At 41.8% G+C, this 23,993-nt stretch overlaps 2 protein-coding genes across 2 annotated transcripts in view; both read left to right on the top strand.

Moving 5' to 3' along the window:
* Positions 1-6,690: 6,690 nt before the first annotated feature.
* Positions 6,691-16,786, top strand: LOC118415931 (gastrula zinc finger protein XlCGF57.1-like; the record flags this gene model as incomplete). The annotated part of the gene is made up of 3 exons (XM_035820885.1): positions 6,691-7,421; positions 12,142-12,509; positions 16,708-16,786. Coding segments are annotated over exons 1-3 (1,155 nt in total), but the record flags the coding sequence as incomplete, so codon positions are not given.
* Positions 16,787-22,221: 5,435 nt separating this feature from the next.
* The window catches only part of LOC118416342 (zinc finger protein 431-like), a 9,879-nt gene continuing 8,107 nt past the window's right edge, over positions 22,222-23,993 (top strand). The window contains exons 1-2 of the mRNA XM_035821433.1: positions 22,222-22,359; positions 22,390-23,046. Of these exons, the coding sequence (XP_035677326.1) occupies positions 22,222-22,359; positions 22,390-23,046 (795 nt within the window). The remainder of the gene's footprint in view (positions 22,360-22,389; positions 23,047-23,993) is intronic.

Raw genomic sequence — 23,993 nt, 5'->3', positions numbered from 1 at the left:
CGTCAGGAGGCCAAAAGAAAACAAATTTCCCCTCAGAAAAGTGCCAAAATTAATCATTTTAAAGTTGTTTATGTCAAAAATTTGACTTGAATCTTGTTACCAAGTATCTAATGCCTATCTATACCAAATTTCAGGTCATTTAATTGTAATACCAGGGTACAGGAGCCAAAAGTGTCCTTTTTTGGTCAAAAATTGGCCAAAAATCGCAAAAAATAAGCCTTTTGTTGCACTGTACACCAAAAGTGTTATTATATTTCAGCCATACATAGTATGGTGAAATATATTGTATTCGTAATGTTTCTTTCTTTCTTCTTTCTCCTGTCAAATCTTCAAAGTGATTCATCTCCGCCGTTCCTGGACCGAATGATCTGAAATTTGGCACAGGGGTAGAATGAGCCAATACCTTGATGCTTTTTCTCAGTTTTTTTTCATATCTGCCTCTAAAATGATTTTATTGAGGTTTCAAGGTCATGTTTTGACCAAAATAAAATATATTGTCCCCCTGTACCCTGGTCTTACAATGGAATGGCCTGAAATTTGGTGTAGATAGGCATTAGATAGTTGGTAAGATGATCCAAGTAAAAGTTTTGACATAAACTACTTTAGAATAATTCATTTTGGCACTTTTCTGAGGGGTAACTTGTTTTCTTTTGGCCTCCTGGCGTGACCTTCCGTGACCCCGCACGGAGTCCACACCTGTGCGCGAAGAGCGAAGGCTAATTAATATTCATAAGCGGGGCCCTACGACTCGCCAGGCCTTTTCAGCATAGCGGGCCGATACGCTGTGGCCTGGAAAAACGACGCTGTAAAAGGCCCGCTACGCTGCTTTTTCATCCAGCGTAGCGGCAAAAAAAAATTGGGAAATAAAGAAAAACATCGTAGTAAAAATACATAGGCACGTGTCAAGCACGCGCCTTCGCTGTTTCAGGAAGTTATCAGCTCCAAGGGAGGTGTTTTATAGCACCGGCCCGCCGTACCGCTGTCTTGCAGCCCCTCCCACCCGTCCCAGGACCGCCGCGGAAATGTAAACAAAGCGGCGAGAAGGCCTTGCCGCACGTTCATCAGCGGGGTGGAATCCCTCCCCGGAACAGCCAATATGCATAAGCTTTCCCGCGAAACTCCTTACTTGGGGAGCGTGGTTGATGTAAACAAAGGCTCTTACTAGTAGTTGCGTCATTTCTTTTTCTGTGAGGAAAATACAATCAATTCTTTCTGACACATTTCTAGAGCAAGAACGGGTCGCGTTCCCAAATTTCCTTTTCTAAATTTTGCGTGTGCCACCCTGCTTTCGCGCCAAAAAATGTAAAAAGTGTAGCGAGTGTGCCTTGCCGCGAGTTATCAGTGGGGTGGGATCCCTCCCCGGAACAGTCAGTTCCCGGGGAATGTCCTGTATCGGGGTTGACCAACAGGCAGTTACTAGTAGTTGCGTAATTTTTATTTCAGCGCGGGAAATAGAATCAATTCTTTCCGACATAATTTTGGAACAATAGCGGGTCGCGTTCCCAAAATTCCTGTTCTAAATTTGAAGCTCTTTGGCTCGGCAACGTAAGTTACAAACCATCGTAAGTTTGTATGTAAAACCCGGGCGTCAGGCAAGCCTCGCATTTAGTGACCCCGCCCACAAACCGCCAGGGCAGTGTCGGCAGTGTTAGTGGGATCCTTCGCCGACTTTGTCAAAGGGCCGCCGGCTATCAATCAAACGCGGATGTTGATTAGAGTTTCAAACAGTCATGGTGCCGTACAGCGAAATTCATGCTTCGTGAATACATTCCTTGGACTTTCTTTCCCACAGCGGTGCTTCTACAAAATATTTATTAGACTGTAACACTGAGTCCCACATGTTTTAAAGAATAGAATCTGACGCGAAACAGCGGTTTTTGCCCGGTATTTTTCTTGAAACATGTCCGTGGGAATATCGTCTGACGGCGAGGCGGCGACGCAGGGATATCAAACCGTCAGCATTACATAAGTCGCACGGTGGCTAACAACGCTGCGAAGATAACGTTACTAGCGCTCTAACTTAGTAAGCGCTTCAACTTCGGATGGCAACCCGGACAATATTCATCAAGTACTGTTGAGCTGAGTAAAGTTTGTTGTTTATGAGTTTTTAGTTGTCTTTGAAGCTTTTATCCGAAATATTGTTACGTCAAACTGCTGAAGAAAAGTTAAGTGACTGCTACGATGATCGTAGATATGGCCCTAAAAATTGATAAAATAAGCCTTGTCAATAGCCTAAAATGCAAGGTCCCCCCACCGGGGCGCTGCCCCTGGACCCCGCCGGGGGCCTTCGGCGGCCCCCGGACCCCTGCCCCGACGCTGTGAAAAATTTCTGGCGAAAACACTGGATATACTCAAGGAGCTTTTATCTTTTATCTTTTTGCTGATAAAAGCTCCTTGATATACTGCAGTGTTCCCACCAGAATTTTTTTCGGGGGCCGCCGAAGAACGCCGAAGGCCCCGGCCCGGCAGGGTCCAGGGGCAGAGCCCCGTTGGGGGTCTATTCAGAAGGCTTATTGTATCAGTATCAGCTTATTGTATCAGTTTTTAGGGGCATTTCTGTAATAATCACAGCAGTCACTTAACTTCTCTGCAGGAGTTTAGCGTAACAGTATTTCAGGTCAAACCGTCAAAGGCAAATAAAAACTTTATAATGACTTCAACAGTACTTATAACTTTTGTCCGGTTTGCCATCCGAAGTTGAATCGCTATCGATGGTATTTTCGCTGCACTCGGAACCTTCTAAAAACGTACGGAGCTAACGGTTAGCTCCGTACGTTTTTAGAAGGTTCCGTTTATCACGGAATTGCTGTTGTTTCAGAAATCTCACGGACTTATGCTTACAAACATTCCTAACTTGTGTTTCTTCTTCTTTCTTTCTTTCTCCTGTCAAATTTTCATCTCCGTCGTTCCTGGACCGAATGACCTGAAATTTTGCACAATGCATATGGTAGAGTGGACCAATACCTAAAAGTTTGGTACATGCGTGCATGGAGTATTTATTTAAAGAACCCAATTTTCATTTTTGGCGTATATCACTTCAAAATGACCCATTTCGGGGTTTTACGGGAGGTGTTTTGGCCATTCTCGACGTTTAGTGCGTTCCATATATGGCAAACAAAGCAATAACTCCCGCCTTGGGCGACAGGTGACAGGTGTCAGTCTGCTAATTACTAGTAATTGAATTGTGCCGCCAGCCAATTAGCGAAGAGAAAGGAACACTTCGTCGGCAATGACGCAACATTTGATTGTCATGTTTATATGTAGACGGAACCATTCATATTTGAGAGGATTTTGTAATTTATGTTACTCCATAAAACGTTACTGCAAAGAAAATAGGAATATAATATGTGACCATTATTTTGAAAACAGCAATTACAAATATACACAAAACATATACGGAAAGAAACTTTTAGGTTTGAGATTTTTATGCAGACCTTCTTGAAGATTCCACCCCGGACTCGTCCATTTTTAATTTAACATTTACGTCACAGACTCCCGCAGCAACTGCATTTAGTCTGCAGTTTTCTGTGCATTTTACGTCAGCTTCTACCCAGTTTCGGTTGTCATCGGTAGCAGAACATCTTTAGGTGAGAAATGGCTAGCCTTACATTGTTCACTCTCTTGTTAATGTACATTGAAAGGCGTTTTCGTTTGTGAAATTCGTCAAAACAACGTTATATGAGAACTGTGGAACGCTGGTACCGCAGGCAAGTGCTGACAAGCCACTGCCGTCGTTGTGTATCTCCGTTTGTTGTCAAAAACATGCATGAACTGATAACGTTAGTAGGCGAAATCAGTTTTCCTTGGGAAAGGGCAAAAGATACTTCCACACGAGATGTCATGGTGTTTTGTGCATCATTTCTGTTTTTTGACGGTAACTAGTTATCTTTATTTTGATCGTGACGACGTCCACATACTAGTATTTTTCTGTGGGGGGGGGGGGTCAAATATATTATGCTGCTTATTGTGTAACAGTGGGGTTTAAGCGCTGCCAAACTGACCACGTCAGTTGCTCTAGAGCTTTTGGTGTTGTGGTTTGCACGTTCGATTTGTAATCCGCCGACCCGGGGTCGATCCCCGTTATCGGCATGTTTGTTTCTTTCTGTTTTTTAATTTATAATTTTGTTAATATTAATATTAATTCATCCTTTGGACTGTGATTTGTGTAGATGTTATACCAAATGTCACTCGTTTGACTTCTATATGATGGCTTTAATTTCATTCATGTCAATCCTTTTTGATCCTTGATGTCGGCCTTGGTAGTAGTTCATTTCGAGAAGTTACTGTTAGAATGTTCAATTTTTGCGCAGGAGTGATTTGGAACAGTTCAATTTTGCATGGGAACGGGTATGGCTGAAATATGCTGTATTTGCTCTCAAGCAAATGTCGGCCTTTCTAGTTGAATTTATATGAAGGTATTATCAAGGCACATCTGTGTCAAATTTCAGCTCATTCGGTTGCAATACCAAGGTACAGGAGCCAAAAGTGTCCTTTTTTGGTCAAAAATTGGTCAAAAAATCGCAAAAATAAGCATTTTGTTGTACTGTACATCAAAAGTGTTATCGAATTTATATGGGGGCATTATCAAGGCACATCTCTGTCAAATTTCAGCTCATTTGGTTGTAATACCAGGGTACAGGGGCCAAAAGTGTCCTTTTTTGGTCAAAAATTGGTCAAAAAATCGCAAAAATAAGCATTTTGTTGTACTGTACATCAAAAGTGTTATCGAATTTATATGGGGGCATTATCAAGGCACATCTCTGTCAAATTTCAGCTCATTTGGTTGTAATACCAGGGTACAGGGGCCAAAATATACAGTTTTGGTCTAAAATTGACCAAAAAAATCTCAATAAAATCATTTTAGAGGCAGATATGAAAAAACTGAGAAAAAAAGCATCAAGGTATTGGCCCATTCTACCCCTGTGCCAAATTTCAGCTCATTCGGTCCAGGAACGGCGGAGATGAATCACTTTGAAGATTTGACAGGAGAAAGAAGAAAGAAAGAAACATTACGAATACAATATATTTCACCATACTATGTATGGCTGAAATATAAATATGCTCAGATTGCCCTGTCCCCTTCAGTGGCTTAAAAGCTCTTGTCATTAGCCGGAATAGTTTGGGATTCGATAGCATATGTATGAGCGAAATTATCGGTTAACATTGTGTGTCCGGGAGTGTTATCAGAAGTTCATATTTGAGGTGGTGAAAGCAGGAGAGAGATGTACTAAACTATAGTTGGTCTACAGAGGAGCATCAATTACGTCATCAGATAATGGTGAAGATAATTAATAAGAAGGCTGTAAGTGCAACAACAAAGGAAACATCAATGGAAGAGAATATCAAATTATCCAGTAATTATTTGTTTATATTTTCCCTTAATTTTCGTAAATGTTTGACATTTGATTTCTGGTACATCGGTAGTTTAGTTGGAGACAGAAGTCATCACATATCAATCTAGTATTTTAATACATGTTGGTTTGTTCATAAAGACAAACCAGCATGTATTGCCGTCATCGAATCAGTTAAACGGAGGCTCGTGTACATTTGTTAGGCAATCAGGTAAAGTTTGACCTCTTGTATATATTTCCGGGTCAGCGCATTGCGACTTCCTGTCTGCAGGGCTACGGTTCGTTTGGTACCTCGTCAAGTTTCTGTGGTGTATCTTGAGCCGTTTTCGTCTCTGGAGATAGTAGTTCCACAGTCGTTGTGCAGTGATTCAACAGGCGACTGAGCTGTATGTCAACTAAGTTCCAGGTAAGAAAAGTTGTCTTTAATCGGTGTTCGAGGGTTTGTAGGAGTTGAAAAAAAAAAAAAATTGTTTGCCTGTGATATTCAGCCTAGAATTTGTAGTCTGGCCCATACATTCAGGCCAAACTATTTTTTCATAGTGAAGCGGCATATCGTACTTAGGTTTAGAAAATTATATCAGATGCTGGATCGTACTGTTGCCTGCGTATAGCTCTCAAAGTTTGCTGGTCGAAAGGTGAAGACGGGAGTAGAAAACGTAAACAGATCATGAGGGTCAACGGGGGGTTAGTAGATCATACAGAGTGCTGTATGCAAAAGTTGGCCATTTCATCGCAACGCAGTGTGGAATTTCTATGTACCGTATATGAAGTCCACTATTATCAAGGGCCATTCTGGTATAGGTAGAGACACAGTTGATCTGTTCTCGCTGCCCTTATGTATACTGTAAACCCCTTTGTGCGCCCCGGCACCAAAACTTCCCGCCTTGTTTTCCACATCTGGATTCCATCCCGCCGTGCGGCCAGGCAGGGGCGTGGGAGGGCCCAGGGACGGTTCACTAACTGTTGCAGGGGTGCTCTCGAAACACATGAGAAACCGCACACATTATTTTAATGACAGCTACACATTACTTTAATGACTTAAAAGTGGTGTCAGCATTTTATTTATGATTTCCATTTTTAGCACGATTTCCAGGCCTTACAGAACCTGGCCCATGTTAGAACTTAAAATAATACACGCGTTCTGGGAAGTCTAGAGGAGGCTAGAAGATTGGCCACTTTTTCCTTTCTATGGTTTTACGGCGGTTTCAATGTTGTGAATCGGTTTACTGACCATGGCTATTTCTCTACACGCCCTATACTGCGGTACATTTTGTACCAGTTTATTATCACTTAGCATATTTCACCCACTTTTTAAAATTCGCTTGTCTTGTTTTTACAGACGTTGATCCAGATATCTGTGACATGGCGACAACAGACAGCGTACAAGGTGTGGATGACGTCAGGAGAGGAGCAGCAGGGGGTTCTGCCAACAGTGTTCTCACCTGGCAAGGAGGGAGATGTGAGGAGTTCGGGGAAGGGTCCAGCGGGCGAGACAAAGGTGTGAGGGTGTACAGGTGTGAGGAGTGCAGCAAGCAGTTTAGTCAGCCGGGTCATATGAAGACCCACATGCGTACTCACACAGGGGAGATACCCTACAGATGTGGGGAGTGTAGCAGGCAGTTTAGTCAGCCAAGTCATCTGAAAAGCCACATGCGGGCTCACACTGTAGACAAACCATATATGTGTGAGGAGTGCAGTAGACGGTTCAGTCAGCTGGTCAATCTGAAGACCCACATGCGTACTCACACAGGGGAGAAACCCTACAGATGTGAGGAGTGCAGCAGGCAGTTTAGTCAGCTGGGTAATCTGAAGTCCCACATGCGAACTCACACAGGTGAGAAACCCTACAGATGTGAGGAGTGCAGCAGGCAGTTTAGTCACTTAATAGGTCTAAAGACTCACATGCGTACTCACACAGGTGAGAAACCTTACACGTGTGAGGAGTGCAGCAGGCAGTTTAGTCGGCTGGGTCATCTGAAGACTCACATGCGAACTCACACAGGGGAGAAACCCTACAGGTGTGATTATTGTAGCAAGCAGTTCAGTGAGTTGGGTAATCTGAAGAGACACATGCATGGCCACACAGGGGAGAAACCCTACAAGTGTGAGGAGTGCAGCAGGCAGTTCAGTGACCGGGGTCTTCTTAAGACTCACATGCGGACTCACACAGGGGAGAAACCCTACAGGTGTGAAGAGTGTAGCTGGCAGTTCAGTCGGCTGGAAAGTCTGAACAGACACATTCGTACTCACACAGGGGAGAAACCCTATAAGTGTGAGGAGTGTAGCAGGCAGTTCAGGCATTTGGGTAATCTGAAGACTCACATGCGAATACACACTGGAGAGAAACCCTACATCTGTGAGGAGTGCAGCAGGCAGTTCAGTCAGCTGAGTAATCTGAAGACTCACATGAAAAGCCACAGGACATAAACCCAAAAGGAGTGAGGACTTTGTCATTCTGCTTGATGCAAGATATAAAACTGTATTTGATGCACAAGTTGAGAACTGAATTTGTGTTAGGGGTTCCCAGACCATGTGCATGTCGGTGTTAGTAGTTTAGGAAGTTATCTTTTTCATTGTAGAATGGGTGAAACTATGGAAGTGAGTGCAGTTTGCTTAACTACCCTACGGCTAACACAGCAGCTCAAAAATGAGAGATGCAGCGAGAATGTTGATTTAAGATAAAGAGATTTTCATCATGTTGATTCCTTAACTCATAAGTTAAAGTAGTTTTGTGAGAGATAATAACCAATATTTTACTCAGGATAGTCGAGATTAGACAGAGTAGTCGATAGTAAGTTTCTTTGGTTTATCTATCACTAGTCTATAATGTTGTACAGCACCTTTTATTTTGGTTTGCATTTCTATTATAATGTTTGTTTGGGTTAACTAGTTTTTTTATTGTGTTAATAGATTTTTTATAACATGCGGTAGTACTAGAGTATTTGAAATGTCAGGACTAACTGGCCACAGAAGTGAAGGTCTTTGGCGACGTAAAGCTTCTTTCAATTTATGTCAGCTGAAATCAAGCAAGGATATTGATTTAACAAAAGTTTTTAGCATTTTTGTTCTTTAGCCCTTAGTTTTACAGGTGATTTTTTCATGTTTATAAGGTAGTTATTTTGAGAAATAATAACCAATATTTAACCTAGGAGTTAACTAATAGACAGCAATTGATAGCAACTTTTTTTATCTGCCAGTAGATTGGATATGTTGTACAGGACCTGTTTCTTTGTATGACATCTCAAATAAATTGTTTATGTTTACCGGACACACTTTTTTTGTGTGTTGTTTTATCATCTGACAGTTTTACTTATCCACAAAGCGTTTGAAACGACATGACCAATAAGCCTCAAAGGTCTATGAAAATTTGTAGCATTTGTTTTTCGATCAGACAAGAGCTTTGAAGCAGGAACTTTACAAAGCTCAGTATATTTTCCCCTTCGCAATACACCTGTTCCATATTATTATGGCTCTTACATTATTATATAATCATAGTAAAGTTGAGGAGACTGCGCGTGTAACAAAGAATAAAACTATAGCTAAGAAATCTTAACATACTAGTATCTAGCGTTCCTCAGGCTCTAAGTCGAAAGCGGATGGTTTGTGAAATCTCCAAGCAGATGTACCGGGGGTAAAACAGTATCCCAGGCGAGTTTCATGTCTGGCGGGCTGTCTATCATTTTGGATACTTTCTCGCCAACAATAGATGTAATTGGAGATTAGGCCTGTGAACTTTGTCACTTGTTTAACATGTAGGCATCATTGGTCGGAACAAGGACTTTATATAAGATATGGTCGGTAAGGCTTCACGGGTAGGAACACTTACCCCTTCACTTGTTCAAATCTAATATCTGGATTCCATATGTTCCTAATACAGTAGAAGGCTACTAGACGCCCTCGTGGGGTCATCTGGGGGTACTTATGATAATGATGAAGCCGTTTAATTGCACACTACATTTGCCAGCGCATTTCGTGCAATTATCCTGACGGTGCAATAATGCGAAATAAAGTTATCCAGCTGCACCACACAGGTTAGGGATTTTGGGATTCCCTGCAATTAACAGGAGTGTGCGGTTATCCGTTGTGCAATTAAAAGGCTTCTACTGAACTGTATGTACGAACTGTATGTATAAGGTATGTGAACACTGAGGTGTAGATACATGTACACATTGTGCTGCCTTCAATGCAGCTGGACTGCTGGAGATACATATATAAGTGTAATCGGTTCAGTCAGTGTTCATCGGAGAATTCTGTACATTTGTTGGGTAATCAGGTAGCGGAAGCTGGTCTCCATCTGGAAAACACTTCCGGGGCACAGCACTACGACTTCCTGTATGTAAGGATACGGCTTGTTGTAGTACTGTGTCGAGTCTTCTTGGTGTTTTGACCCATTTTCGTCTCTGGATCTGAAAAAAAGAGTTCCGACCTCTTTGTGCAGTGATTCAACAGGCGACTGTATATCGGCTAAGTTCCAGGTAAGAAAAGTTGGCATGCATCGGTGTTCGAGGGTTTGTTGAGTTGACAAAAACAATGAAATTGAAAGTGTGTCGGCACGCCTTTTCGTTTGGCCTTATAATTATTTTAGCCTGTTGTAGCCTGGTCCATGCATTCAGGTCAATCTCTTTATTTCAGTATAGCGGCGAATCGTTGTTAGAATAAGAAAATTATGTCAGATGCTCGATGTTGCATATGCTTAGCTCTCAAAATTTGCTGGTCGGAAGCTGATGACGGGGAGTAGAAAACGTAAACAGATCGTGAGGATCGGTAGGGGTTAGTCCATCATGCTGAGTTGGAGATTTTATCGCAAAGCAGAGCTGAATTTCTATGTACCGTATATGAGGACCACTGTTATCAAGGGGCCCCTGATTCTGGTATAATTTTGGCATGGACATAGTTGATCCGTTTTAGCTGCCCCTGTGTATACTGTAAACCCCTGCGTGCGCCCCGGCGCCAGAACTTCCCGCCTTGTTTTCCACATTTGGATTCCATCCCAACGGGCGGCCAGACAGGGGCGCGTGAAAACCTTGGGGCGGTTCATTAACTGTGATGGGGGGCGTGTAAAAACCTCGGGACGGTTCACTAACTGTGGCATTGTTACTCTCCAAGCACCCTCAAAGCAAGAAAACCTGCAAACTACTATAGTAGTGTATTGAAGACAAGTAGCCTTGTTCACAGACTTCTCCGAGTGCCGGCGTTTGTTTTTGTTCGGGGGAAAGCATATTCGCCATTTTCCACATGGGCCTGGTTCTCTAGTTCTTTGTTGTTGTTGTTGTCCTTGTTTAACGTCTATTATTTCGCTGGATGTGGTCTCTTGGTGCTGAGTAACACTCACACATGGTTCGCTTTTGAGTCAATAGTCTCTCTTGGTATTTAACTCTTGGTTCTTTGTGCTTGAGAGTTACTGGAGGAGTTTCTAGGAGAGTACGTCGAAACGGTGTGTACTAGGGCTGGGTATCGGTACAGCGTACCGGTACAAAACCGTTTTTTTCTTATTGGACCGGTCCAGAAAAACCGGACCTGAAAAAATTAGGTGGACCGGATGTTGGACCGATTAGAAAATTAACAGCTTATTTTATCAGGCATTCACACGTTTTGGCGCTTGTAGGTGGAAGAAAATAACAAAAGTCAAGTAGATTACAGTTTATAGTAATTTCTACCAAGTTTTACAGCCAATCGCACAGGTGCAGTTAGTGTTGAAGGATTTTAAAACGCCGGTGTAAGTCTAATACTCCACCAAACAGATCTATTTGTAGTGAAATGGACCATTGGTATGAATCATACTGCATCAGGTCCAGGTTTAGGTCCAGACCTGGACCTGATCCTTTGGACCTGAACCGGACCTGGACCTGAATTTTTTGTACCGGTACCCAGCCCTAGTGTGTACTCTCAATGTACTTGGAGAAGGCCATGTACATCTGTTTGTTGATTCCTTCTGAAAGGTCTTCTCTCATTCCAGCCAGCGTGGTGATGTCCGTGTCTCTGCTGTCCTCTGCTGTGTTGTATGTCTCATATATATTCTCCACTTCTAGCAGCATGTGTTGTCTTTCCTTTTCATAGCGAGGGTAGTGGTACAGGAAGTGGTTGGTGGTCTCCACAGCACCGCAGTTTGTGCAGCTAGGTGAGATTTCAGGGTTCATCCAGTTTTTATAGGAGTTAAGTCTGGTGTGGCCGCTCACTAGCTGGTTGATGATGACTTGCGTGCTTCTTCTTCCAAGTGTTTGTCCTTTCTTCTTCATGTTGGTGGCTATTTTCTGCATGTGTTCACTTCTTTTAGTTCTGGGGAGTTTGTTTTTCCCCCAAGGGAAACGTGTTCCAAGAAGTCTGCAAACGAAAACTGGTCGCTGTTTCCCAGTCTTTGTATGGTTTCTCAGTTTCAATGTTTTGAATTGGTTTACTAAAACGAGCATTTCTCTGAACACCCTATACTGTATCAATACTTTATTACACATATTTCTCCGCGTTTTAAAATTCGTTTTTTATTTTTACAGACATCAATCAAGACATTTTCAAAATGGCGACAACAGACAGCGTACAAGGGGTGGATGACGTCAGGAGAGGAACAGCAGGGGGTTCTGCCAACAGTGTTCTCACCTGGCAAGGAGAGAGATGTGGGGAAGAGTCCAGTGGGCGAGACAAAGGTGTGAGGGTGTACAGGTGTGAGGAGTGCAGCAAGCAGTTCGATCGGCTGGGTAATCTGGAGAGACACATACGGACTCACACAGGGGAGAAACCCTACAGGTGTGAAGAGTGTAGCAGGCAGTTCAGTCAGCTAATTGATCTGAGGAGACACATGCGGACTCACACAGGAGAGAAACCCTACAAATGTGAGGAGTGCAGCAGGCAGTTTAGTACATTAGGTAACCTGAAAAGACACATGCGGACTCACACTGGAGAGAAACCCAACACGTGTGAGGAGTGCAGCAGGCAGTTTAGTGAGCTGGGTGCTCTGAAGACTCACATGAGGACTCACACAGGCGAAAAACCTTACAGGTGCGAGGAGTGCAGCAAGCAGTTCAGAGTGCTAGGTGATTTGAAGAAACACATGAATACTCATACAGGTGAGAAACCCTTCAGGTGTGAGGAGTGCAGCAAGCAGTTTAGTCAGCTGGGTCATCTGAAGAACCACATGCGGACTCACACAGGGGAGAAACCCTACAGGTGTGAGGAGTGCAGCAGGCAGTTCAGTACACTGGGTAACATGAAGAGGCACATAGAAACCCACAGGAAACAAAGCCAACAGAAGTGACGCCTTTGGTACAACATTTTTTTGTCATAGTGATGATGCACAACTATTTTGTGTAAGAAAGCAAGCAGGGTAATTTGTGCACAGGAGTATTACCAGTGCAGGAAGTTAATCAGAAGACCATCAAGTGATGACAAGTTGATAAAGTTGTCTTTTTCCCCTTTTTGCATTTTGTTTGAGACGACATAACCTTAGTTGGTTGTGACATCTTAATTTTATCTTTATTCATTGTAGACCGCATGTTATAGTTGAAGCAAAACGTGTATATAGCCTGATCTGTATCCTTATTCTTAAACAGAAAGAGGAGAGAGTTTATTTAGAAATGTTTCAGCATCTTGATTCCTCATATTGTAGCCTTATATAGTTTTGTTGGTTAACAAAATAGTTCTGTTGGAAGTGATATGCAATGTATTTTGAAGAGTTCACTAACAGGCAGCAGTTAATAGCAACTTTTTTTACTTTTTTGTTATTAGTTTTGTTACCTTGTACCTCTCTTGTACAGCACTTCTTAATTTTGCATTTCTATTATACTGTTTATTTGCGTTAACTACAGTTTACATTAAGGTTATTAACCTACAAAACATTGGAAATGTCAGGACTAATTGGCCACAAAGCTTATTTCTCTGACTCAGCTGAAAGTCGAGAGATCTAGCGAGAAAGTTCGTTTGAAAAGAAACTAAAACGTTTACAGCATGCTGATTCCATTACTGTTTTTATAGGTTATTTTAATATAGGCTATTTGCTATAGGTCAAATAGTTTCTTTATAGGTTAGAAGTTGAATTGTTTGTTCAATAATTTCGTTTGGTTTAGAAGGAAGTGCCAGTAGTACACGTATTATCTAATTTCCTGCACTGTCCAGCAAAACATCAATCAAGCGAAGCTGATGAAAAGTTTTAGATATTGTGTTTTCTAAAGGTACATGTTCACTGTAAGAACCAATAAGAATCAGTAAGAACCCTTGAATGGTTGCACAATTTTTGTGATCTTCTTTGATTCAAACTATTGTTGACTAAGAATGTAGGTAGAATGGAAATGAAAAATTGTATTTCGACGTAAGATTGATAAAAATGGCAGAAAATGAGAACAGAACGCCTCACCTTTCGTATGTTTGGCATATGATTTTTGGTACGTCGGTAGTTAAGTTGGAGACAAAAGTCATCACGTATCAATTTAGTATTAAGAGCAATAGACACGCATTGCTTCTGACGAACCATTAAAGTTAAACGGAGACCAGCGCACATTTGGTAGATAATCAGGTAAAGGAATTTAACCCCCCCCGAACCAGCATAATCTTCCGGGTCAGCGCATTCCAACTTCCTGTCAGAAAATTTAGCACCTTCTCGAGTCGTCCTGGGGTCTTGAGCCGTTTTGTCTCTGAAAAAGGAGTCCCGCAGTCATAGTGCAGTAATTCAACAGGCGACTGTGTATCAACCAAGTTCCAGGTAAGGAAAGTTGGCATGCATCGGTGTTTGAGGGTTTGTTGAGTTGACAAAACAAATTATGAATGTGTGTCGGCGTGCCTTTTCCTTACTGGCTGTGACATTATATTCAGCGTAGAATTTGTACAGTATTATAGAGTAGAGTAGAGTAGACGTCATTCGGTTGAGTAGGAGTTCACACTCCATGGAACCGCTCCTGATCAACTGCTTCTTCCTCTCTGCAATCAGCTGACTGTGATGTTTGGTTTGTGGGGATTATCCAAGGCCCTGTATCCATCCTATAAGTTGTAGTCTGGTCTATACATAATTCAGGCCAAACTGTTTATTTCAGTGTAGCGGCGTACGTAGTTAGGATAAGAAAATCATATCAATTGCTGGATCGTACAGTTGCTTGATGGTCGGAAGCTGACGACGGGGGAGTAGAAAACGTAAACAGATCGCGAGGGTCGGTAGGGGGTTAGTAGATCATTGGATCATGCTGTGTGTTCTATTTGAAAGCTCAGCCTTTGAAAAAGTTTGATCTCTACGCAATGTTGAATTTCTATGTACCGATCATGAAGACTGCTGTTATCAAGGGCCGCTGATTCTGGTATTGGGCAGGGACAGAGTTGATCTGTTGTCGCTTCCCCCATGTATACTGTAAACCCCTACTTGCGCCCCGGCACCAGAACTTCCCGCCTAGATTTCCACATCTGGATTCCATCCGCCGTGCAGCCAGGCGCTAGGCACTGACGTGGGAAAACCACGGGACGGTTCACTAACTACTGCAGGGGTGCTACTGAGAAATCAATTTGAGAGATGCACATTTTACAGAGAAACCAGCATGACTTTGTGAGATGCCTTTGTTTTACATTGCAATTAAAGGAATAGGTTGACGTCCGGCGTCAACATTCAAACTCTCTTTTTGTGTTTTTTGTCTTATTGTTATGCCTGCAAGCATTAGATATCGCATACGTCAATATCATTCAAAAAAAACTTTTTATTGACAATGTGGCACACTGCAAAAAGACCATTTTCATTTTAAGCAGAGGTTGGGATTTTTACTGACTCGCTTGGCCTCTGTTTGGAGAACACATTTTCAGCGACTCCTGTGCCATGGTGTAAACTGCTCTCGCCAGGGCACAATCCGGCTAGCAGCTTGTTTCAGAGGCAGGGACAGGAAATTTGTTTTTGAGAGGGATATAATAGAAATAAAAGACTGGTCACTACCTCTGAATCTTTCTGTGGTTTGTTTGTTTTGTTTTGTTTGTTTATTCAGTTTGCACATACAAAATGATAATAGATACAGAAGAGAATAAAATATAAAACAGGTGCAGGAGGAGGGAAAAAACCTTAACGGTTTATGCTGTGCCCTCCTCCTCTATGCTTATACAAAATACATGATAAATGAAATCATAATTAACAAAGAAAGAACTAGCACATGTTATAATAATGCAAAAGATGTACGATCAGTGAAATCAATAAATAACAAACATAAGTAACGAACACAATCATATGTTATAATAATACAACAAAAGATGTATGATCAGTGGATCAATAAATAACAAGGAGAAGTAACTAACACAGTCATATGTTATAGTAACACAAAAGAAGAAAATGTGTGATCAATGAAATCAAATGATAATAGCAATTTGAATTAAGATGGGATAAATATTTCTATAAGGGGCTAGGGTGGTTTATGAGATATGTTTTCAGGGCATTTTTAAATGTAAGGAGGGAAGAAGTGTTTTTGATATTTGTAGGAAGACTGTTCCAGATTGTGGCACATCTATATTTTACGGCGGACTGCGCTAATGATGTTCGAAAGAGAGGGATATGGAGTAGATTTCTTTGCCTGGTATGATAATTGTGTACATGTGAATTAGGGTTTAGGAAAGTTTTAAACATATCGGGGAGATTGTTAGAAAGACAGTTAAACGTGAATATACTAATTTGCAGCTTATTTATATCAAACACATTCAATATTTTCAATTTTAGAAATAAAGGGGCTGTATGTGAGAGAAAATCAGAGGCGGTGGCCATTCGTGTGATTTTTTTGTAGAGTTGTAAGTTGGTGAAGTGTTGTATGGCAGGCACATCCCCAAACTATATTGCAATAAGTCAAGTACGGGTATATAAGACTGTTGTAAATAGTTGAAAGGGTCTTTAGAGGAATATTGTGTTTGATTTTCCCAATAACACCAGTTTCCCAGCGGCATCAGCATTGTGTATTGTTTCACTGAAAACAAGCAATGCTCTACACCAGATACTGACATGTTACTGTGTCAATACTTAACTACATGTATTGTTTTTCATGATTTGAAATTTGTTTTATGTCTCTTTTATACAGACAGTTTACCCAGCTATATTTGACATGGCGACAGCAGACAACGTACAAGGTGTGGATGACGTCAAGAGAGGAGCAGCAGGGGGTTCTGCTAACAGTGTTCTAACCTGGCAAGGAGAGAGATGTGAGGAGTTCGGAGAAGAGCCCAGCGGGCGAGGCAAAGGTGTGAGGGTGTACAGGTGTGAGGAGTGCAGCAGGCAGTTTAATCGGCCCAGTCATCTGAAGGTACACAGGCGGACTCACACGGGTGAGAAACCCTATAAGTGTGAGGAGTGTAGCAGGCAGTTCAGTCGGCTTAGTAATCTGGAACGACACATGAGAACTCACACAGGGGAGAAAATCTACAGGTGTGAGCAGTGCAGCAAGCAGTTCATTCAGCTGGGCACATTGAAGAAACACATGCGGACTCACACAGGGGAGAAGCCTTACAGTTGTGAGGAGTGTAGCAGGCAGTTCAGTGATCTAGGCAATCTGAAGTCTCACATGCGGACTCACACAGGTGAAAAACCTTACATGTGTGAGGAGTGCAGCAGGCAGTTCAGTCGGCTACAAAGTCTGACGAAACACATACGTACTCATACAGGTGAGAAACCCTACACATGTGAAGAGTGCAGCAGGCAGTTTAGTCACTTAATAGCTCTGAAGACTCACATGCGGACTCATACAGGGAGAAACCCCACAGATGTAGGGAGTGCGGCAGGCAGTTCAGTCGGCTGGAAAGTCTGACGACACACATGCGTACTCACACAGGTGAGAAACCCTACACATGTGAGCAGTGTAGCAGTAAGTTTAGTCAGCTGGGTAATCTGAAGACACACATGCGGACTCACACAGGTGAGAAACCCTACAGGTGTGAGGAGTGCAGCAGGCAGTTCAGTACGCTGAGTAATCTGAAGACTCACATGAAAACCCACAGGAAACAAACTCAACAGTAGCGCTTTTGGCATACCGTTTAACTCGACAAGTTTTGTCATATACATACAGGCTTTTCCGTGGACGTCATCTGCGCTATGTTGGTTTGGATGCTACTGCTATATATTGTAGCTTTATATACTTTTTTTTTTTTTTTGCAAAGTAGTTTCGTTACAAGTAATACGAGAGGTGATCAATAAGTTTTCGGCCCCACCTAGAAATGATAAGCACAACTCCAATTTTGAGGCACAACTTTATAGTATGAAGCCTTTGATCAATATCCTAATTACAAATCATTGGAGTCATTACTTTCCAGACGTTCGTTTTTTTCTAAATTAGAAGGTAAGTGGCGAGTAAAAGGAAGGTGAAGTGTGATCAGACAATTTGACCGACACACCTCAGGTTGCAGATCAATTGTCCACTTTTTTTTCGTTATCCCTTACCTAATGTTATTGGGTGTCGCCTGCAACGTAATAATCACAATAATTTGAATTTTGGTACACATTTATATAAGACTTTATACATGTACGTGAAGTTATTAATAAGTCCTCGGCTTTACCGAGAAATAATAAGCATAGCTCAGATTTCGAAGCATAGATGTCAAGTATAAAGTCTTATATAAATATGTACCAAAATTCAAATTATTGTGATCATTACTTTGCAGGCAACACCCAGTAATGTTAGGTAAGGGAGAAGGAAAAAACGTGGACAATTGACTTGACCAGATGTGGCGGGTCAACTTGCGCTGCTGGAAGTCAGACACCCAATTCTTTTTGCTTGAAATAGGAAAAGAATCATTATCAAACATTTTGACAATGTCTTTTGTTAATTTACGGCATGGGGAACTCGACCCACACATGTCTGATCACAATTCACACCACTTTTTTCTCGCCACTGACCTTCTGATTTGCAAAAAAAACAATGCCTTTAAAGTAATGACTGCAATGATTTGAAATTTGGAGGATATGGATAAAAGGCTCCATACTATGAAGTTGTGCCTCAAAAGTTGAATTGTGCTTATCATTTCTAGGTGGGGCCGAGAACTTATTGATCACCCCTCGTATCTGTCTGAAGAGATAAAAAATAGGCAGCAGTTTTTAGCAACTTTCGTTAAGGTTAATTGGTTTTGATATCTTGTACAGCTCTTCTTTTGTTTTGCATTTTTGTTCTATTGTTTCTATTCTATTGTCTATTGTTTGTTTAAAAAGAAAAAAAAATAGTTTACAGTATGTTGATTCATTAACTGGTTTTGTAGGTTATTTTACAGGAATTTTTAATAGGTCAAATAGTCCATTGTAAGTTATAGCTGGATAGTTTTAAAGATTATCTCGTTTATTTCACAAGGTATTTCTGGTTATTCTATAAGTTCACTAAAAGACTGCATTTGATAACACTTATTTTCCCGCCATGTTTTGATTTGTTGTACAGCACTTGTTTTGCTTCATTTCTACTTCATTGTTTAGGATAACTTTGTTGTTGTGTTCTATTAGTATTACCTATAATTCATTAAGTCTGCTTTGTTGTTATGTTGTTCAAGTCTTCCATGCGGTTGAAACGATGTGACCAATAAGCCGCAAATGTCTACATGTAAGAACAGTGGGACTATCTGTAGTTAATTTTGTGCAAACGTAGTATCATCTGATTCCCTGTACTGTCCAGCACAGTATCCTTCAATAAAGCTACATTCAAGAAACGTTTCAGATATTGTGTTTTTTTGCAGGCCATGTTTGCTGTAAGACCCACAGTCTGTAGGTAGAACGGAAATGGAACGTTGTATTGGGAAATGTTTGGCATTTGATTTTTGGTACATCGGTAGTTTAGTTGGAGACAGAAGTTATTACATATCAATCACTTATTAAAGGGCCGGTAAAACTATATAAAGAGCAGATAATGTAAACTATGGCCTTCAGTATACTACAGGCACCCGTGCAGTTAACATCAGTGGTGGCCTGGCAGAGAAAGTACAAGTTACTCTTCAAATCATGTTGGAAATCTAGAGACAACAGATAAGAAATTGAAGTAAGACTACACATCATAAAGAAATTAGCTTGTTGAAGGACACTTAGTCCAGAATATGAAGTAATGGCAACACTGGGTTGCTATTCAGTGTGAGACATCAGCTGGTAGTTGTTTTTTTTACAGTTCTATAGAGCATAGGTCTATACTGGTTTCTTACTATAAGTCAAGTATTACAAGTCATGTTTCTATACACACACAACTCATAAAAGGGCTATTAGTTGTATGGAAGACATTTTCAAGTTCGAAATGTAGATGTAAGTAGATGTTTTAATACACTTTTGACAAGGATGATTTGAAATTTGAAGAAAGTTGTTTTTCCAAGAACTGGAGATAGTATTATCCTATTATCACGTGATCTTATCTTGAAACCTTGCATTATGTAACTTTGCTACTTACTTTGGGTCCTTCTGTATGATTTGATAATGTTCCTATGAAAACCAGTACAGAATATTTCAATCAGTGACCAGTAATATGCTAATCTGTCCCTGACCATTGTTTCTAGCTGGTAGACAGTCTGGGATGTTTATAAGTTTATGTGGTTATGGGGGTCAATCCACCATTCAAACTGCTGGACAAGTCACAGTGGGACCACTTCCTTATTGTTCTTACCCTGGGCAAGGAACCAGCCGGTTTAAGAACATTCACGTGTTGCCGTCAACGAATCAGTTAAACGGAGGCTCGTGTACATTTGTTGGGCAATCAGGAAAAGTTTGACCTCCTACATATATTTCCGGGTCAGCGCATTGCGACTTCCTGTCTGCAGGGCTACGCGGTTCGTTTGGTACCTCGTCAAGTTTCCTTGGTGTATCTTCAGCCGTTTTCGTCTCTGGAAAAGGAGTTCCGCGTTCATTGTGCAGTGATTCAACAGGCGACTGTGTATCGACTGAGTTGCAGGTAAGAAAAGTTGGCTTTTATCGGTGTCGGGTTTGTTGAGTTGGCCAAACAATGAAATATGTGTCGGCATGGCGTTTCGTTTGGCTGTGATATAAGCCATAACAGCCTATTGAAGACTGGCCCAAACGGTTTATTACAGTGTAGCGGCGTATCGTAGTTAGGATAAGAAAATTATATCAGATGCTAGATCGTACTTATGCATGTTTAGCTAGCTCTCAAAGTTTGATGGGCCAGGAGTAGAAAACGTAAACAGGCCGTGAGGGTCAGCTGGGGGTTAGTAATAGTAGATCATGCTGGTTTTTCTATGCAAACGTTGGCCATTTTATCCCACGCAATGTTGAATTCCTATGTACCGTATTTAAAGTCCACTGTTATCATGGCCACTGATTCTGGTATTGGCAGGGACCTAGTTGATCTGTTCTTGCTACAAAAGTACCCCTGTGAATACGGTAAACCCCTATGTGCGCCCGGCACCAAAACTTCCTGCCTTGTTTTCCACATCTGGATTCCATCCCGCCGTGCGGCCAGACAGGACAGGGGCGCGTGGGAACCACGGGACGGTTCACTAACTGCGATAGGTGCGTTTAAAAACCTCGGGACGGTTCACTTATTGTGGCATTTTTACTCTCCAAGCACCCTCAAAGCAAGAAAACACGCAAACTACTAGTAGTGTATTGAAGACAAATAGCCTTGTTCACAGACTTCTCCGAGTGCCGGCGTTTGTTTTTGTTCGGGGGAAAGCATATTCGCCATTTTTTCACATGGGCCTGGTTCTCTAGTTCTGGGAAGTTTGTTTTCCCCTAAATGAAAACTTGTTCCAAGAAGTCTGCGAACGAAAACTGGTCGCTGTTTCCCAGTCTTTGTATGGTTTCTCAATGTTTTGAATTGGTTTACTAAAACGAGCATTTCTTTGAACACTCTATACTGTACCAATACGTAATTACACATATTTCGCCATATTTTAAAATCAGTTTTTGTTTTTACAGACTTCCTGTCTGCAGGGGTACGGTTTGTTTCGTACATCGATCCTCGAGTCTTTTTTGTGGTCTTGAGCCGTTTTTTCGTCTCTGGAAAGGAGTTCCTTGTCATATTGGAGTGATTTATCAGTACTTCCAGTTGAGAAAAGTTAGCATGTATTGCTGTTCGAGGGTTTGTTGGGGTGTCAAAGCAGAAAATGTGTGTCGGCGTGCCTTTTCGTTTGGCTGTACAGTGCGCTATGATATTTAAATTTTAATTTTAAATCAGCCCTTGCATTCAGCCCAAACTGTTTGTATCAGTGTAGCGGCGTATTGTGGTTTGGTCGAAATTGTATCAGTTAATTGGTACTGGATCGTATTGTTGTATGTCACTATTACATGTCTAACTTTCCAATTTAAGAAGGTCAGAAGCTGACGACGGGAGAAGAAAACGTAAACAGATCGTGAGGGTCGACAGGGGGTTATTAGATCATGTTGTGTGGTGTTTACAAAAGTTTGCTATTTTATCACAACACGGTGTTGAACTCCTTTGTACCGTATATGAAGTCCACTGTTATCAAGGGTCACTGATTCTGGTATTGGCAGAGACCCTGTCGATTTGTTTTCGCTGTCCATGTGTATACTGTAAACCCCTGCGTGCGCCCCGGCACCAGAACTTCCATTCTAGTGTTTCACATCTGGATTCCATCCGGCCAGAGAGGGGCGTGTGAAAACCACGGGACGGTTCACTAACTGTCGGAGCGTTGCTCTCGAAACAGCCTTTATTTCTGACTTCCGATTTTTAACACGGCATTAGAGAACCTGGCCCATGTTAGAACTGCAAATCAGCGCCCCTCCCAAAAACACACACCAGCGTTCTGGGAAGTCAGTAATTCATATAATGGACGCTAGAAGACGTGACACACTATTTCCCATTCTTTGTATGGTTTCAGAGCGGTTTCAATGTTTTGGATCGGTTGACTGAAAATGGCCTGTGGAACCAGTTTAATATTCATATTTCCCCATCGTTTTAATATTCGCTTCTCTTGTTTTTACAGACGTCGATCCAGATAGGTTGACATGGCAACAACAGACAGTGCACAAAGTATTGGTGACGTCAGGAGAATAGCAGCAGGGGGTTCTGCCAACAGTGTTCTCACCTGGCAAGGAGAAAAACTTGAGGAGTTCGGGAAAGAGTCCAGTGGGCAGGGCAAAGGTGTGAGGGTGTACAGGTGTGAGGAGTGCAACAAGCAGTTCAGTAAGCTGAGTGATCTGAAGAGACACATACGGACGCACACAGGGGAGAAACCTTACAGGTGTGAGGAGTGTAGCAGGCAGTTCAGTCTGCTGGGTCATCTGAAGGCTCACATGCGGACTCACACAGGTGAGAAACCCTTCATGTGTGAGGAGTGCAGCAGGCAGTTCAGTCAGCTGTGTCATCTGCAGTCTCACATGCGGACTCACACAGGTGAGAAACCGTACAAGTGTGAGAAGTGCAGCAGGCAGTTCAGTGAGTTTTGCAATCTGAAGTCACACATGCGGACTCACACAGGTGAGAAATCCTACAAATGTGAGGAGTGCAGCAAGCAGTTCAGTCAACTGGTTCATCTGAAGAAACACATTCGAACTCACACAGGAGAAAAACCCTACAGGTGTGATGAGTGTAGCAGGCAGTTCAGTCAGCTGAGTGATCTAAAGAGACACATGCGGACTCACACGGGGGATAAACCTTACGGATGTGAGGAGTGTAGCAAGCAGTTCCGTAGGCGGAGTCATCTGAAGAGACACATGCGCACTCACACGGGGGAGAAACCCTACAGGTGTGAGGAGTGCAGCAGGCAGTTTGGTACGCTAAGTGGTCTGAAGGCTCACATGAAAACCCACAGGAGAGAAACCAAACAAAAGTAACGCTTTTGGCATACTGTTAAGCAATATTTTTTAAGAAGGTCTACTGTCTTACAATGTAAGAAATATATTAGTGTAAGGGTGCTAGCAGGATATCCTGTGCACAAGAGTTTTACCTGCAGCTTGCTAGGTAGTTCACTGAGACATGTATAACCTATATTTTATTTTTAATGAGGAGTTCACTAAAAGATTGCAGTTGATAACACTTTTTTCCGTCATGTTTTGATATATTGTACAGCACTTGATTTCCTGCATATCTATAACATTGTTGTGTTAACTTTGTTATTGTGTTGTTCTCTTAGCTATAATTGTACTGTAGTCGCCAACGCGGTTGAAACGACTGGATTGATCTGAAAAGGAAAAAAAAGTTTACAGCATGTTGATTCATTGACTGCTTTTTAGGTCATTTTGATTTAGAGCATATGCTATAGGCTGACTAGCTTTTGTAGGTTGAGTAGTTTTATATTTTATTTTGTATAGTTCACAATGTACATATAGTTCTAGTTGTAGGTTAAATGTTAGGTAGCTTTATATGACTGAACTTTGCTACTAGTATGTAGTTCATTGAGATATTATAACCTACATGTATATTTACTGAGGAGTTCACTTGGAGATAGCCATTTTCTGCCATTAGTTTTGATATGTTGTACAGTATTTGTTTTGTTAAGCATTTCAATTACATTGTTGTGTGTCGGTTCGAATAAAGTTCCTAAACGTGGAACATGCGGCTCCAGCGTCTTTTCTGAAGATGTGGCGTAAGTGTGAACGGCTGGCTTGAGGTTGTCCTTCTCTATATACTCTACATTTCTACCCTCAACTTAAATGTAATAATTTGTTTTTCGCTAGTGCATCCGACCATAGCATTTGCCACGTCGAGGCCAGCTGTTCTGGTACCGTAAAAGGCGTATTAAAGCCCCTTTACAAATCAAGAATTTTAGCTCGGCCGA

Source organism: Branchiostoma floridae, chromosome 5 (genome assembly GCF_000003815.2).
Source record: "Branchiostoma floridae strain S238N-H82 chromosome 5, Bfl_VNyyK, whole genome shotgun sequence".
Taxonomy (NCBI): domain Eukaryota; kingdom Metazoa; phylum Chordata; class Leptocardii; order Amphioxiformes; family Branchiostomatidae; genus Branchiostoma; species Branchiostoma floridae.
This window is presented reverse-complemented; position numbering and strand designations above follow the sequence as displayed.